The sequence below is a fragment of the Tachyglossus aculeatus genome, chromosome 17 (genome assembly GCF_015852505.1).
Source record: "Tachyglossus aculeatus isolate mTacAcu1 chromosome 17, mTacAcu1.pri, whole genome shotgun sequence".
NCBI classification, from domain to species: domain Eukaryota; kingdom Metazoa; phylum Chordata; class Mammalia; order Monotremata; family Tachyglossidae; genus Tachyglossus; species Tachyglossus aculeatus.
In genome coordinates, this window is record NC_052082.1 from 59,158,564 (window position 1) to 59,173,663 (window position 15,100).

Sequence of the window (15,100 nt, forward strand, 5' to 3'; positions counted from 1 at the left end):
TCGTCTCTGGCAACTGGTTGTAAGCTTGTTGGTGAGAATGGGAGGAACCATGTGCTGGTTGTCCTCCTGGACATCCATCCCTGATGCTCCTCAGTGATCCAGCACAGACCATCTCGACCTCTGACTCACCCGTCTCCACCCATGACTCTCCCCAATGACCCAGCATGGACCATCCCACACCTTGACTCTCCCCTGCCCCTCACCCTTTCAACCCTGACTCTCCCCTCCCCACCCCTGCTTCTCCCCAGTGACCCAGCGTGGGCCATCCCACACTTCTGACTCTTCCCTCTCCATCCCTGACTCTCCCCATTGACCCAACACGCATTTTCTGATGCCTTGACTCTCCCCAACCCCACCTTCACCCCTACTCTCCCCTCTCCATCCCTGATTCTGCCCAGTGACCCGGCACGGACCATCCTACACCTTGACCCTCTCCACTCCCCTTCGATCCCTGACTCTCCCATTGACCCAGCATGGACCATCCCGTACCCCTGACTCCTCCCTCTCTGTCCCTGCCTCTCCCCCGAGGACAGACCATGCAACGCCCTGAACTCTCCCCTCTCCCTGTCCCCAAATTTCCTCAAAGAACATAGGAAATGTACAAGGCCACTCCCCAGAATCCAGCTTTGAAGACATGATACTTCAAAGTTCATACTGAGGAAACCCTTGTCAACCAAGGACCCAGCAGGTCCGAGGCAAAAGTAGCCAGAAAACTGGTAACGGAATCTGATTTTCCTCTCCAGTTAAGGAAGACTGGAATGTCAGAATTACCAAACTACGGAAGCAGGTGGAAGAGATTTTTAACTTGAAATTTGGTAAGTGAAGCTTCTGGGCTGCACTGAGCCGTGAATGTGATTTTTTGATTGCCAGCGGATTTCCCGAAGGTGCGGGGGCTTCTGCCTCGGCCTTCTGCCGGAGCCCGCAATGACAGCGGTCCACGAGCCCCCCTCTGATGCCCCCATGGGAGCCTGAGCCTAACTTATCTTTGCCCCTCCACGACATCATCTTGGGGCAAACCATTAGCAATAAGAAGGATAACGGTGGTGGCGGTGGTGATGCCCTTTAAGCACCGACCGTATGCTGAATGCTGGTGCAGACGGAGGCTAATTGAGTTGGATGCCACCCCATGTCCCCCTTGGGGCTCCTGGTGCCGAGGACTGGTTTGTTGGGGGTGTTCTGAGCGGGGCAGCAAGGTGCAGAGGGCAGGAGTTCTCCGGAGAGCAGCGGGGTGCTCGGCCAGCCAGCGAGAGTTGACCGTCCCGTCGTGTCTGCTCTGCAGCGCAAGCCCTCGGACTGACCGAGGCGGTCAAGGTGCCCTACCCGGTGTTTGAGTCGAACCCCGAGTTCCTGTACGTGGAGGGCCTGCCCGAAGGCATCCCGTTCCGCAGCCCCACCTGGTTTGGGATCCCACGTCTGGAGAGGATTGTCCGCGGGAGCAACAAGATCAAGTTCGTGGTGAAGAAGTGAGTGATCGGCTGGCCTGGCCGCCCCGGGGCTGGGGCTGGGGGCGGGGGGGGGGAGCGGGGCTGGGCCCAGGTCAGAGACGGTGACTAGGCGGCGGTCCACGAGAGCCAGACCGAGGGGCCAAAGCGACCCCCGCCTGACCCAGGCCGTCTATTCCGCGGTGACCGTGATGAGGTCACGGTGACGCCGGGTGACTCATTTCTGCTTGTCTCTTAGGCCGGAGCTGGTGCTTTCTTTCCTACCTGCTGGCATGGCTGCTAAAGTCAACCTTAAAGGTAAGAGACCATGCTGGGGGTTTCCCACTGCCCACCCTGGGCGCCCAGCCGGGTGGGATGCCCGCAACCCGCTGGTCAGGCATGCGCCAGGAGACTGGCTGGAGAGTCACTGAGGGCAGGGATCACACATGCCTACTCTGTTGGCCTCCCCCAGGCGCCCCGTATAGAGCTCCGTGCGGAGTAGGCGCTCAGTAAATACCATTGATTTGATGGACACCGAGGGGACGCGTCTGGGATGGGTCGGCGGTGCTTTGTTTTCCAGGATTTTTGTGGTGCTGGGGGTGGGCGCATTTCTGTGCCACTTGGGTGGCCGCTTCCTCCCAACCCACTCTGGGCCGACCTGACCACTGGCCCCCGAGGTCCTGCCGTGGCCATCAGCCGGGCGGCGGTGGGAGCAAGGGAGCCGCTGGGGTCACCTTGTTATCTGTTTGCAGCGTTGCAGGCCCTCAAGAGACCCAGGAGCCCTGGGAGTAATTCAAATATCTCCGAAATTGAGGTCACCGTGGAAGGTAGGTGGGTGGCCACGGGGGGGGCATTTCTCCCGTCGCGTTGCGGCCCGGCCCGGGCGTCTCACGGCCTCGTAAGCTTCCCGGTCCCCTGAGGACTCGGGGCCTCCCTAGAGCTGCGCTGACAGGGTGGATTCTAGGTCGTTGACCCGGCCCACCCTGGTCTCCAGCCGGAAGAGGCCGAGCAGGGTCCAGCCTGGGCCGGTGGCCCCATCCCCAAGTCGCCTCCGGCTAACCCCTCTTCCATTCTGTGGCCATCCCGGCCCTCCCCTCCAGACCGCCCGGGGACTCTGTGTTTCATGTGGTTTATGTTTCTGCCGCGGGGCCGGGCCCACCCCCGGCCTGAGTCGGACTGGTCCCCTCCCTGCCGGGGGCCCGGGCCGAGGGCCGGCGTGGAGGTGTGTCGGGGTGTGTTTCCAGGCTGGGTGTCGTGTTTTTGGTCCCTCAGGTCCCAACAGCACCAACCCGCAATCGGCGGTGGCCCGCACCCCCGCACAGACCAACGGCGCCAACGTCCCCTTCAAGCCGCGCGGCAGGGAGTTCTCCTTCGGTAAAAAACGGGAGGGAGCTGGAGCCGTGGGCGACGTGGGGTGGCACTCACCCCCCTTTCCCCTCCCAACCACCACCACCACCAGACTTGTGGTTAGACTGGAATCCGCTCCACTCCGCTGAAATGGGTGCTCAACCCCCTCGGCTCCCTGGGTGGCCTCTTCTGGGTCTGGAGCCCTCCAGCCTGTCACCAGGCCCCCCCAAACCTCGGGGTCCAGGCTCACCGTTGGCATCCGCTCACCCTTTCGGTGCCCGCTTCACGGCCAGCAGACGGCCCGGGTCCCCAAGGCCCGGCCCGCCGGTCCCGTGGGCCCAGTTCCCCCCGGCAGGTGCGTCCCCCCGACGTGGACGCCACCCGGGCTGCCGGAGCTGGGCAAGCCTGGGATTCTCATGCTCGTGGGCTGGGGTCTAGGGCTCCCCTGGGGCGTTGGCCCGCCTCTCCTCATCTCACTTTTTCTGTCCGTCCGCCCGCCTCCCTCCCCTGCCAGAGGCCTGGAACGCCAAGATCACAGACCTGAAACAGAAAGTCGAAAACCTCTTCAATGAGAAATGCGGTAGGAGGGGTTTCTGAAAGCTCCCGTTCTGGGGCCGGCGGGACCCCTAATGGGAGTCCTGGGCGAATCCTGATGGGCCGGTTCCCCTCCCCAGGGGAGGCCCTGGGCCTCCAGCATGCGGTGAAGGTGCCGTTCGCGCTGTTCGAGTCGTTCCCGGAGGATTTCTACGTGGAGGGGCTGCCCGAGGGAGTCCCGTTCCGCCGGCCGTCCACCTTCGGCATCCCCCGACTGGAGAAGATCCTCCGCAACAGATCCAAGATCAAATTCATCATCCGAAAGTAGGAGGCCGGCCGGCCCGGGGTGGGGGGCGGGAGTGAAGAGGGGCAGCCCTACCTAGCGGGCAGTCAGGAAACCTGGGGGTCCAGGCCCAACTCTGGGGCACCTTGGGCAAACGCCTGAACCTCCCTGGGCCTGGTTTCCTGGGAGAAGAATCATGGAGCGGGATCCCACCGTGGGATGCGGGCTGTTCCGGGTGCCAACCGTATGCAGTGCACTGCTGTCCTGGGCACCTTCAGGGTGCAGAGCCCGTGCAGGGGGCACCTACCATGAGCCGTGTTAAGATGGGCCCTGGACACTTAGGCTAAGATTTTAAGGCGTGGTGTGCTTCCCTCAAGGAGCTTCCAGTTGTCTGGGTGGGTGCGAGCATGTGCGCCTGTGTGGATGCACAGCTGTGGTCGTGGATTGTCGGGATGGGGCAGCTGTTGGGGTATCGGTCTGTCCGGAAGCAAGATTCCCCACGGGTCCCTTCCATCCCTTGTAGTTTAGCTCCCCGGGTGCCGCCCTCACCCCTAGGTCCACGGTGATAACCCAGCGGGGGCCCGTTGATTCCCGGCAGAGGCAGTGGCTTGTTTAGGAGAGGCCTGCGAGTTAGGGCGCTTGGGTGTTCGATTGCAGTCGAGGGTGGGACCCTTCTCGGGATCAGCAGCTGGACCCCCCCCCAAACGATCCTTCTATGCGGTTGGTTTCCAGGCCCGAGATGTTTGAGACTTCGATTAAGGAGAGCACCTCGAAAAGTCCGCCCCGTGAGTATCCCAGCGCTTAGAACGGTGCTTTGCACATAGTAAGTGCTTAGCAAATGCCATCATTATATTCCTAAGCCGCCCTTTTCTTTGAAGGGAAAATAAACTCCTGCAACGTGGCAAACACGGCAGCCGGGGTGGAAGATCTGAACATCATCCAAGTGACCATTCCGGGTAAGTCGGCCCACTGGCCCCACAGACGGGGTGTGGGGGGGCAGGTCCCTCACCCCGTGGACTAGCCACCTGAGGGCCTCCTGAAAATGTCTTCCCAGATGACGAGAGCGAGCGGCTGTCCAAAGTGGAGAAGGCCCGGCAGCTCCGGGAGCAGGTCAACGACCTCTTCAGCCGCAAGTTTGGTGGGTCCGGGGCCCGGGATTGGGCGGAGGCCGGGCGGGGAGGGAGGAGGAGTGACCAGAGGGAGCCGAGGCCCTGCTGGGCCCAGATCCCTGTGGTGGCAGGAGAGGCTCCGCCCCTCCGGCTCTTTCTCCATCCCTTGATCCAAGTCGTCGGTGAAGCTTGCTCAGTTGAGAAGCAGCGTGGCCTAATGGATAGAGCACGGGCCTAAGGAGTCAGAAGGGCCTGGGTTCCAATCTGCCACTTGTCTGGTGTGTGACCTTGGGAAGGTCATTTCACTTCTCCGTGCCTAAATTGACAATTGACATTGCCAAGATCCGCCCTTTCCTCTCCATCCACACTGCTACCCTTCTCATTCAAGCTCTCATCCTATCCCATCTGGACTACTGCATCAGCCTTCTCTCTGATCTCCCATCCTCGTGTCTCTCCCCACTTCAATCCATACTTCATGCTGCTGCCCGGATTGTCTTTGTCCAGAAACGCTCTGGGCATGTTACTCCCCTCCTCAAAAATCTCTAGTGGCTTCCAATCAATCTGCGCATCAGGCAGAAACTCCTCACCCTGGGCTTCAAGGCTCTCCATCCCCTCGCCCCCTCCTACCTCACCTCCCTTCTCTCCTTCTACAGCCCAGCCCGCAGCCTCCGCTCCTCTGCCGCTAATCTCCTCACCGTCCCTCGTTCTTGCCTGTCCCGGCATCGACCCCCGGCCCACGTCATCCCCCGGGCCTGGAATGCCCTCCCTCTGCCCATCCACCAAGCTAGCTCTCTTCCTCCCTTCAAGGCCCTACTGAGAGCTCACCTCCTCCAGGAGGCCTTCCCAGACTGAGGCCCTTCCTTCCTCTCCCCCTCGTGCCCCTCTCCATCCCCCCCATCTTACCTCCTTCCCTTCCCCACAGCACCTGCATATATGTATATATGTTTGTACATATTTGTTATTCTATTTATTTATTTTACTTGTACATATCTATTCTATTTATTTTATTTTGTTAGTATGTTTGGTTTTGTTCTCTGTCTCCCCCTTTTAGACTGTGAGCCCACTGTTGGGTTGGGACTGTCTCTATATGTTGCCAACTTGTACTTCCCAAGCGCTTAGTACAGTTCTCTGCACACAGTAAGCGCTCAATAAATACGATTGATGATGATGATGATAAATTACCTCATCTGTAAAATGTTGAGGAAGACTGTGAGCTCCATGTGGGACAGGGACTGGGTCCTACCCGATTAACTAGTATCTACCCCAGCGCTTAGAACAGTGCTTGACAAATAGTGAGCAGTTAACAAGTACCATTATTATTGTTATTATTATTTAGACTGGAAGTCCAGGTGCGGGGACAGCGTGGGGTCATGTGGGGTGGTGGATGGGGTTGGAGACCGGTCCCTGGTCTGCCGCATCAACTCAGGCGGGTCGCTTTGTTGTCTCTGGGCTCAGCCTCCCCTCGTCTCCCTGCCCCCTACGAGGTAGGGGGTGAGCGGGAGTTTTGCTGCCCCGGCCCAGCCCCCGTGCCCAGTGGTGGTATGAGTGGCAGATGAGCTCAGAGGGAAAGTGAAACAACCAGGATGTGCTGGTGTGGACTTCCCAGGCGCCGGCAGGCAGACCAGGGAATGGAGACAGGGAGGCCCGGGCAAGCGGGCCGGAAAGGCGGCCTACCGACGATCTCTCGCTCTCTCCCTCTCCGTCCTCGGGTACAGGAGAAGCCATCGGCATGGGATTCCCCGTGAAGGTGCCCTACCGGAAGATCACGGTGAACCCCGGCTGCGTGGTGGTGGACGGGATGCCCCCCGGGGTGGCCTTCAAGGCCCCCAGCTACCTGGAGATCAGCTCCATGAGGAGGATCCTGGACTCGGCCCAGTTCATCAAGTTCACTGTCATAAGGCAAGCCGGGGGTCCCTCCTGCCGGCACCACCCGTTTCCTGGGAGGGGTTGGGTCCCTGGAGGAGGTCTTCCCAACCTGGAAGGGTTGAAACAACGCCTCGTTCTCCACCTCTTTTACAGACCGTTCCCGGGGCTCGTGATCAACCGTGAGTACCGCTCAGGCAGGAGTCCGGCCCAGGCTCTGCCCGTGGCTCCGCGGACTCCGGCACGAGTGTCCGCAGAGCTGGGGCCCGACGGTGCCCGTGGGCAGCTTTGGGTCGGCTAGTCCCTCCGCGGTTTGTCGCTCCGTGGGCCCTTCCTCCCTTCCCCTCCCTCCCTTCCTTCCCTTCCCTTCCCTCCCTTCCGCCCTGGAGGCCCTGGTCAGTGTGGCGGAGCTCCACCCCTGCCGCTCGCTAACACACCACGTGCTCTGTCCTTTCAGAACTGGTCGATCCAAGTGAGGCGGAGGGTCCGTTAATACAAGGTGGGTGGAGCGACGTAAAGAAGCGCAGTCCTCCACTCTGTACCCCACGACCACTGTGCCACCTCAGTTGGGGGGACTTGCCAGGTGACGCAGCCCCTCTCCCAGATTGGATCAGTCGGTCAGCCACCCACCGCCGAGGGCCGGAGGGGAGGCCGGAGTGGGGGCTGGTGATGGGGGAGGTGATGCTTACGTTGGGGAATCGGGCAGGGGCCCAAGCCCTGGAGGTTCAAGGAGGGGGCCCTGCTGAGGAGCACCGAGGGCCCCGGGGCCGACTTGGCCCGCGTGGTCACGTGGCGGCGGGGGCCCTTCGGGCTCGGCTTCAATTCTGGCTGCGAAGGCCGAGACGGGTGTTTGCCCTTTTTGCAGAATCCCTGGATCCGTGCCAGCTGGAGGGCCCCATCCCCGACGGTAGGCCCGGCGGTCTGCGCTGGGGTCGCCGCGGGGGGAGGTCCGGGGCGGCGGGACACGTTCGCGGGTTCTCGGGACACGTTCGCGGCTCCGGCGGGTGCCCCTGGGGGCCCCCGGCGCCCCTCCGCAGCCCCCGACATCTCCCTCTCCAGAGCTGAAGGAGACGGAAGGAAGTTCTCAGATCAAGCAGGAACCAGACCCCACGTGGTAGACGGTCGCTCCCCGGCAAAGTCGTCTGCCTGCGGTGTCGGGTGAGACCGTGCGGCCTCGCGCCGGCCCGTCACCCTACCGCCGCCACCCCACTGCCCTCGCCCCCCCACCCCTCCGAGCCCCCGGGGCCCCTGGCCGACTTGGATCAGTGTGGGCTTGGGGGACCTGGTCAGGCACCCCCTCGGCTCCCGGGACCGGACCGTCACCCACGTACCCACACGGACGGACACGAGACGTGCCCCCTCCTGCTTCCCGCGGGGTCGGTGCGGGGTTCGGGGGGGGGGGGGACAGGCCCTCGGAAAAGGGGAGCGGAGCCGAGGGCGTCATCCGGTCCAGCCCCAGGCTTCCGCCTAGGGCCGCTTTGGTCTTGGCCTAAGTGGGGAGTTGGTTGGAGGGAGTCTCGGCACTGGGGAACGGTTGCAGGTGCGAAGCTGCGGCCCCTGCCCACGGGGGGCTTTCCCCTCCCTCGGGGACCCAGGCACCGAGATGCTCCCCCCGGCCCCGGGAGCCGTCGGGCAAGGGGGTGGGGCCCGCGGTCTGCCCTGGGTCGTCCTCGCCCCTTCCTCTCCACCCCCCCCAACCCGCCGGGAGTAACCAAGATTTCGTACTTCTCCCCTTCCCCACCCCCCTCCGCCCCGTCCAGCTGACAGCGCCCGTGGCCGAGACCCCGCCCCCACCGCGAGCCTCCGCCAGCCTGCGCGAGCCGCCCAGCCGTGTAATATAATTGTATAACAGAAGTCCCTTCTATACAAACCCTCTTTTGTACTTTTAGATAGAAATGTCTACTTTTTCAGCAGTTCTGTGAATTGGATTAAAGAGCAGCCGAGCGAGGGGCCGGGGCCGGGACGGGGCCTCGCTCTCGGGGTCTTGCAGCGGGGCTGAGAAAATGGACAGGGCCCAGGAGAGAAGCTGGTTTGGATGTGGCGAGGCGGCGGGCAGGCAGGCCAGGGGTCCCCCCCTCCCTCCACCCCCCTAACCTACCCCCTTCGGCCCCTCGCAGCGGGGTCTCGGGCTGGGTGGGCCGGCGGGCGGAGAGGGAGGAAATCCCGTCTTCCAGGTTTGCGGTTGTTCAGTCTTTCTGCCGGAAGACCCCTTCCCAGTTGTGGGCCCCCCACCCCGTTTCCCCTTCCCTTCCCCTCTCCCTCCACCCCACGGGGCCGGGGAAGGCCACGAGCTCTGACCGAAGTTTCTCCCTCTTCTCACTCTCACGGCTCAAAGGCCGGGGGTCCTGTCGATCTGGGGTCTTTCCGGTTTGGGGGGGTGTCTTTTATTTTATTTCTTCATCTATTAAAAACCGATCAGGTTGCCCCGGAAAGCTAGTGCAAGGTCGGTGTTTAGGGGTGGGGCATGCCAACAAACCCCCGTTCTCCCTGCTTTTTCCACACTGAGGGGGAGATCCGGGGGTGGGGGGGGTCCATCTGGCTCCTTGTGGTGGCCCCCCAACTGATTCTGCACCGCCTGACCCCTTCCTTCCTGCCCCCCCCTTTCCTCCCTCTTTCTCTCCCTCCCTCTCCGTGTAGGAGGAGTGTTCAGTGGGTTGAAATCTCACAAACGGATATGTACCATACCAGCTAGGTGGGAATAGCGAAAGCGTGATGGTATAGAGTTTTCCTTAGCTTTACCACGAGACTCCCGGAGCAGAATTGTATGACATGGTAGCCGAAATAGACCTTTTTATGTGTTGCTTCTATTTTACCTCAAATAAATTAAATTGTAGATATAGGGTAATAAATAAAATCCATCCATGCCTTTCACACACTACCTCATTTCTTTCTCTGGTGTTTTTACGGGGGTGGGGGGGCGTCGGGGGGGGGTTTCCGGGGGCGGGGCAGGCCGAGCCGATCTGAGACCCCCGGGGGTCCGCGGCAAGGGTATCGAGGTGGGGGGCGCTTCTCCCACCCACCGGGAGCCGGGTGGGTCCCCTGAGTCTTTGAATGAATGAATGAATGAGTAATGGATAGAGCCCAGGGCTGGGAGTCAGAAGGACCTGGGTTCTAATCCCGGCTCCACCGCTTGTCCGCTGCGTGACCTTGGATAAGTCACTTAATTTCTCTGCACCTCAGTGACCTCAGCTGTAAATTGGGGATGAGGGCTGTGAGCTCCGTGTGGGACAGGGACTGTGTCCAGCCCAATTATCTTGTATCTACCTCAGCGCTTAAGACAGTGCCTGGCACATAGTAAGCACTTAACAAATACTATGATTATTATTATCATTGTTAATAAGTACTGGCTGTGTGCCAGGCACCGTGCTAAGCACTGGGATGGAAACGAGCTAATGGGGTTGATCACAGTCCCTGTTCCATGTGGGGAGGGGCTCACGCTCAGTCCCCATTTTCCAGGTGAGGTAACTGAGGCCCAGAGAAGTGAAGTGACTTGTCCAAGGTCACCCAGCAGACAAATAGCAGAGCTGGGATTAGAACCCATGACCTTCTGACAACCAGGCCTGTGCTCTATCCGCTATGCTATGCTGACTTGCCCAAGGTCTCATGGCAATCAATCAGTCAATCGTATTTATTGAGCGCTTACTGTGTGCAGAGCACTGTACTAAGCGCTTGGGAAGTACAAGTTGGCAACATATAGAGATGGTCCCTGCCTAACAGTGGGCTCACAGTCTAAAAGTCCCAGACTGAGCCCCCTTCTTCCCCTCCCCATCCCCCCCCGGCCTTACCTCCTTCCCCTCCCCACACCACCTGTATATATGTATATATGTTTGCACGTATTTATTACTCGATTGATTTTATTTGTACATATTTATTCTATTTATTTTATTTTGTTAATATGTTTTGTCTTCTTGTCTGTCTCCCCCTTCTAGACTGTGAACCCACTGTTGGGTAGGGACCGTCTCTAGATGTTGCCAACTTGGACTTCCCAATCAATCAATCAATCGTATTTATTGAACGCTTACTGTGTGCAGAGCACTGGACTAAGCGCTTGGGAAGTCCAAGTTGGCAACATCTAGAGACGGTCCCTACCCAACAGTGGGCTCGCAGTCTAGAAGGGGGAGACGGAGAACAAAACCAAACATATTAACAAAATGAACTAAATAGAATAGATATGTACAAGTAAAATAAATAGAGCAATCAATCATATTCCAAAGCGCTTAGTACAGTGCTCTGCACACAGTAAGCGCTCAATAAATACGATTGAACGAATGAATGAATAAAAGGGGGACAAGTGGCGGAGCTGGGATTAGAACCCAAGTCCTGCCCCCCAGGCCTGTGGTCTATCTACTAGGCAGGGAGAGCACTGTACTAACCGCCTGGGAGAGTACAGTACAACAGAGTGAGCCCGTTGTCGGGTAGGGACTGTCTCTCTATGTTGCCGACTTGTACTTCCCAAGCGCTCAGTCCAGTGCTCTGCACACACTAAGCGCTCAATCAATCAATCAATCGTATTTATTGAGCGCTTACTGTGTGCAGAGCACTGGACTAAGCGCTTGGGAAGTCCAAGTTGGCAACATAGACAGTCCCTACCCAACAATCAATCAATCGTATTTATTGAGCGCTTACTGTGTGCAGAGCACTGGACTAAGCGCTTCGGAAGTACAAATTGGCAACACATAGAGAGAGTCCCTACCCAACAGTGGGCTCACAGTCTAAAAGGGGGAGACAGAGAACAAAACCAAACATCCTAACAAAATAAAATAAATAGAATAGATATGTACAAGTAAAATAAATAGAGTAATAAATATGTACAAACATATGTACGTGTATACAGGTGCTGTGGGGAAGCGTTTAACAGATACCGCAATTATTAATCCGATTATTAGTCCATCCACACAGACCACCACTCTTGCTACTTCCAAAGCCTTTTTAAAATCCCATCCTCAACCAAGAGGTGCTACCCAATTAAGCCTTCGTCTTCTCTCCCCCCTCCCTCTCCCTTCTGTGTCACTTACGCACTTTAAACTTTACCCTTAACTTTACCCTTAACTAAATATGATTAAATGAATGAGTCCCGGGGCCGGGAGCTGGAAACGGGGAGGGCCTGAGTGGTTTCATTTCTTCCTCTGGCTCCTCTCCACAGCAACCAGCCCGCTCACACCTGCAGTGCGGCCCCTCGGTTCCCCCCACCTCGCCTGCAGAAAGCCCCAGGGGGCTACAGTGGGGATTTCCTGGCCCCCACCACTAAGCGTAGTCAATATTGAAGTAGTGCCGGTAGTAGTGGTAACACTTATTTTACTGGTATTTGAGCTCCAACTATGCCCAGGCACTGTACTGAGTGCTGGGGCTGATAGCAGCAAAACAGGTTGGATTGGCGTCCCTGTCCCACGTGGGGCTCACGGTCTTAATAATAATAATGATAGTATTTACTAAGCGCTTACCATGTGCAAAGCACCGTTCTAAGCCCTGGGGAGGTTACAAGGTGATCAGGTTGTCCCACGGGGAGCTCACGGTCTTCACCCCCATTTTACAGATGCGCGAACTGAGGCCCAGAGGAGTGAAGTGACTTGCCCAAAGTCACCCAGCTGGCTATTGGCATAGCCAGGATTTGAACCCACCACCTCCAACTCCAAAGCCCGGGCTCTTTCCGCTGAGCCGTGCTGCTTAATCCCCATTTTACAGTTGAGACAGCGGAGGCACAGACTTGCCCAAGGTCACACAGCAGACAGGTGGCGGGGCCGGGATTAGAATCCAGGTCCTTCCGACTCCCAGGCCTTACTGTTTATTGCGGTCCTGTAGGCGAAACTCAATATGGATGGGTGTCTGTTTTCATGGACTCTCCTAATCAATCGTATTTATGAAGTGCTTACTAATTAGCAGACATGTTCCCTGCCCATACAGTCCAAAGCGCATAGTACAGTGCTCTGCACGTAGTAAGTGCTCAATAAATAGCATTGGTTGATGAGTCCCTGCTAATGAGGCCCTTGTTATCCTCCAGGAGACCTTCCCAGACTGAGCCCCTTCCTTCCTCTCCCCCTCATCCCCCTCTCCATCCCCCCCATCTTACCTCCTTCCCTTCCCCACAGCACCTGTATATATGGATATATGTTTGTACATATTTATTACTCTTGATTTATTTTACTTGTACATATCTATTCTACTTATTTTATTTTGTTAGTATGTTTGGTTTTGTTCTCTGTCTCCCCCTTTTATCATCATCATCATCATCAATCGTATTTTTTGAGCGCTTACTGTGTGCAGAGCACTGTAGTAAGCGCTTGGGAAGTACAAGTTGGTAACACATAGAGACAGTCCCTACCCAGCAGTGGGCTCACAGTCTAAAAGGGGGAGACAGAGAACAAAACCAAACATACCAACAAAATAAAATAAATAGAATAGATATGTACAAGTAAAATAAATAAATAATTTTAGACTGTGAGCCCACTGTTGGGTAGGGACTGTGTCTATATGTTGCCAACTTGTACTTCCCAAGCGCTTAGTACAGTGCTGTGCACATAGTAAGCACTCAATAAATATGGTTGATGATGATGATAATGTTGGGTAGGGACTGTGTCTATATGTTGCCAACTTGTACTTCCCAAGCGCTTAGTACAGTGCTCTGCACACAGTAAGCGCTCAATAAATACGATTGATTGATTGATTGATTAATAATAATGGTATTTGTCTCAGTTACCTCATCTGGAAAATGGGGATTAAGACTGAGCCCCACGTGGGACAGCCTGATTATCTTGCATCTACCACAGGGCTTGGCACACAGTAAGTATACCATAAATATTATTAAGCACTTACTATATGACAGGCACTGTAGTAAGCACTGGGCTGGATCATCAATCGTATTTATTGAGCGCTTACTATGTGCAGGGCACTGTACTAAGCGCTTGGAAAGTACAAATTGGCAAAATATAGAGACAGTCCCTACCCAACAGGGGGCTCACAGTCTAAAAGGGGGAGACAGAGAACAAAACCAAGCATACTAACAAAATAAAATAAATAGAATAGATATATACAAGTAAAATAAATAAATAAATAGAGTAATAAATAAATAAATAGAGTAATAAATATGTACAAACATATATACAGGTGCAGTGGGGAAGGGAAGGAGGTAAGCTGGGGGATGGATGCCTCCAGTGCTATCAAACGTACAAGTAAATACAAGTAAAGTGAGTTGGACATAGTCCCTGACCCACGAGGGGCCCACAGTCTTAATCCCTTTTTTACAGATGAGGTAAGTGAAGCCCAGAGAAGTTAAGTGACTTGACCAAGGTCACACAGCAGACGGGTGGCCGAGCTGAAATTAGAGCCCGGGTCCTTCTGACTCCCAGGACTGGGCTCTAACCACTGAGCCACGCGTGGGGATGTATAAGAGAGGTGGGAGTCCTGGTCCATCCCGCATCCTCTCCATCCTGGTCCATCTGAGCCCCCTGCCAGGCCGGGGCTACCGGGGCCTGTGGCTTGAGCCAGTGTTGACCTGGCCATTGGCCTCCTTGCTCCATTCATTCATTCACTCATTCATTCATTCAGTCGTATTTATTGAGCGCTTACTGTGTGCAGAGCACTGGACTAAGCGCTCGGGAAGTCCAAGTTGGCAACATCTAGAGACGGTCCCTACCCAACAGCGGGCTCACGGTCTAGAAGGGGGAGACAACAAAACGAAACATATTAACAAAATAAAATAAGTAGAATAAATACGTATAAGTAAAATAAATGAGTAATAAATATGTACAAACATATATACAGGACATATAAACATATATACAGGTATATGTATATATATGCATATATATATTGGTTAAGCACTTACTATGTGCCAAGCACTGTTCCAAGCGCTGCAGTTGTGCACAACTCCATCTGTAGTTGTGGGCAGGGAATCAATCAATCAATCATATTTATTGAGCGCTTACTGTGTGCAGAGCACTGGACTAAGCGCTTGGGAAGTCCAAGTCGGCAACATATAGAGACGGTCCCTACCCAACAGTGGGCTCGCAGTCTAAAAGGGGGAGACAGAGAACAAAACCAAACACACTAACAAAATAAAATAAGTAGAATAAATATGTACAAGTAAAATAGAGTAATAAATATGTACAAACATATATACAGGACATATAAACATACATACAGGTATATGTATATATATACATATATATATTGGTTAAGCACTTACTATGTGCCAAGCGCTGTTCTAAGCACTGGGGGAGATCCAAGGTAATAATAATAATGATGGCATTTATTAAAGTGCTTACTATATGCCAAGCGCTGTTCCAAGCGCTGCAGTTGGGCACAACTCCATCTGCAGTTGTGGGCAGGGAATCAATCAATCAATCGTATTTATTGAGCGCTTACTGTGTGCAGAGCACTGGACTAAGCGCTTGGGAAGTCCAAGTCGGCAACATATAGAGACGGTCAATACCCAACAGTGGGCTCACAGTCTAGAAGGGGGAGACAAGACAACAAAACAAAATAAAATAAGTAGAATAAATATGTACAAGTAAAATAGAGTAATAAATACGTACAGACATATATAC

General features: G+C 55.6%; 1 protein-coding gene across 9 annotated transcripts in view; it reads left to right on the forward strand.

Moving 5' to 3' along the window:
- Nucleotides 1-9,435, forward strand: part of GTF2I (general transcription factor IIi) — a 52,883-nt gene extending 43,448 nt beyond the window's left edge. For 4 of the 9 annotated variants that reach the window (XM_038758904.1, XM_038758906.1, XM_038758910.1 and 1 more), the window contains 16 exons: nt 744-815; nt 1,280-1,463; nt 1,681-1,739; nt 2,174-2,248; nt 2,694-2,795; nt 3,283-3,348; nt 3,443-3,626; nt 4,318-4,370; nt 4,446-4,541; nt 4,640-4,723; nt 6,410-6,593; nt 6,714-6,739; nt 7,015-7,140; nt 7,423-7,464; nt 7,617-7,715; nt 8,318-9,435. In XM_038758904.1, the coding sequence (XP_038614832.1) occupies nt 744-815; nt 1,280-1,463; nt 1,681-1,739; nt 2,174-2,248; nt 2,694-2,795; nt 3,283-3,348; nt 3,443-3,626; nt 4,318-4,370; nt 4,446-4,541; nt 4,640-4,723; nt 6,410-6,593; nt 6,714-6,739; nt 7,015-7,140; nt 7,423-7,464; nt 7,617-7,675 (1,412 nt within the window). In that variant the 3' untranslated portion in view covers nt 7,676-7,715; nt 8,318-9,435. The remainder of the gene's footprint in view (nt 1-743; nt 816-1,279; nt 1,464-1,680; nt 1,740-2,173; nt 2,249-2,693; nt 2,796-3,282; nt 3,349-3,442; nt 3,627-4,317; nt 4,371-4,445; nt 4,542-4,639; nt 4,724-6,409; nt 6,594-6,713; nt 6,740-7,014; nt 7,141-7,422; nt 7,465-7,616; nt 7,716-8,317) is intronic. The other 5 variants (XM_038758907.1, XM_038758911.1, XM_038758909.1 and 2 more) reach the window with 3 other exon arrangements.
- Nucleotides 9,436-15,100: the final 5,665 nt, after the last annotated feature.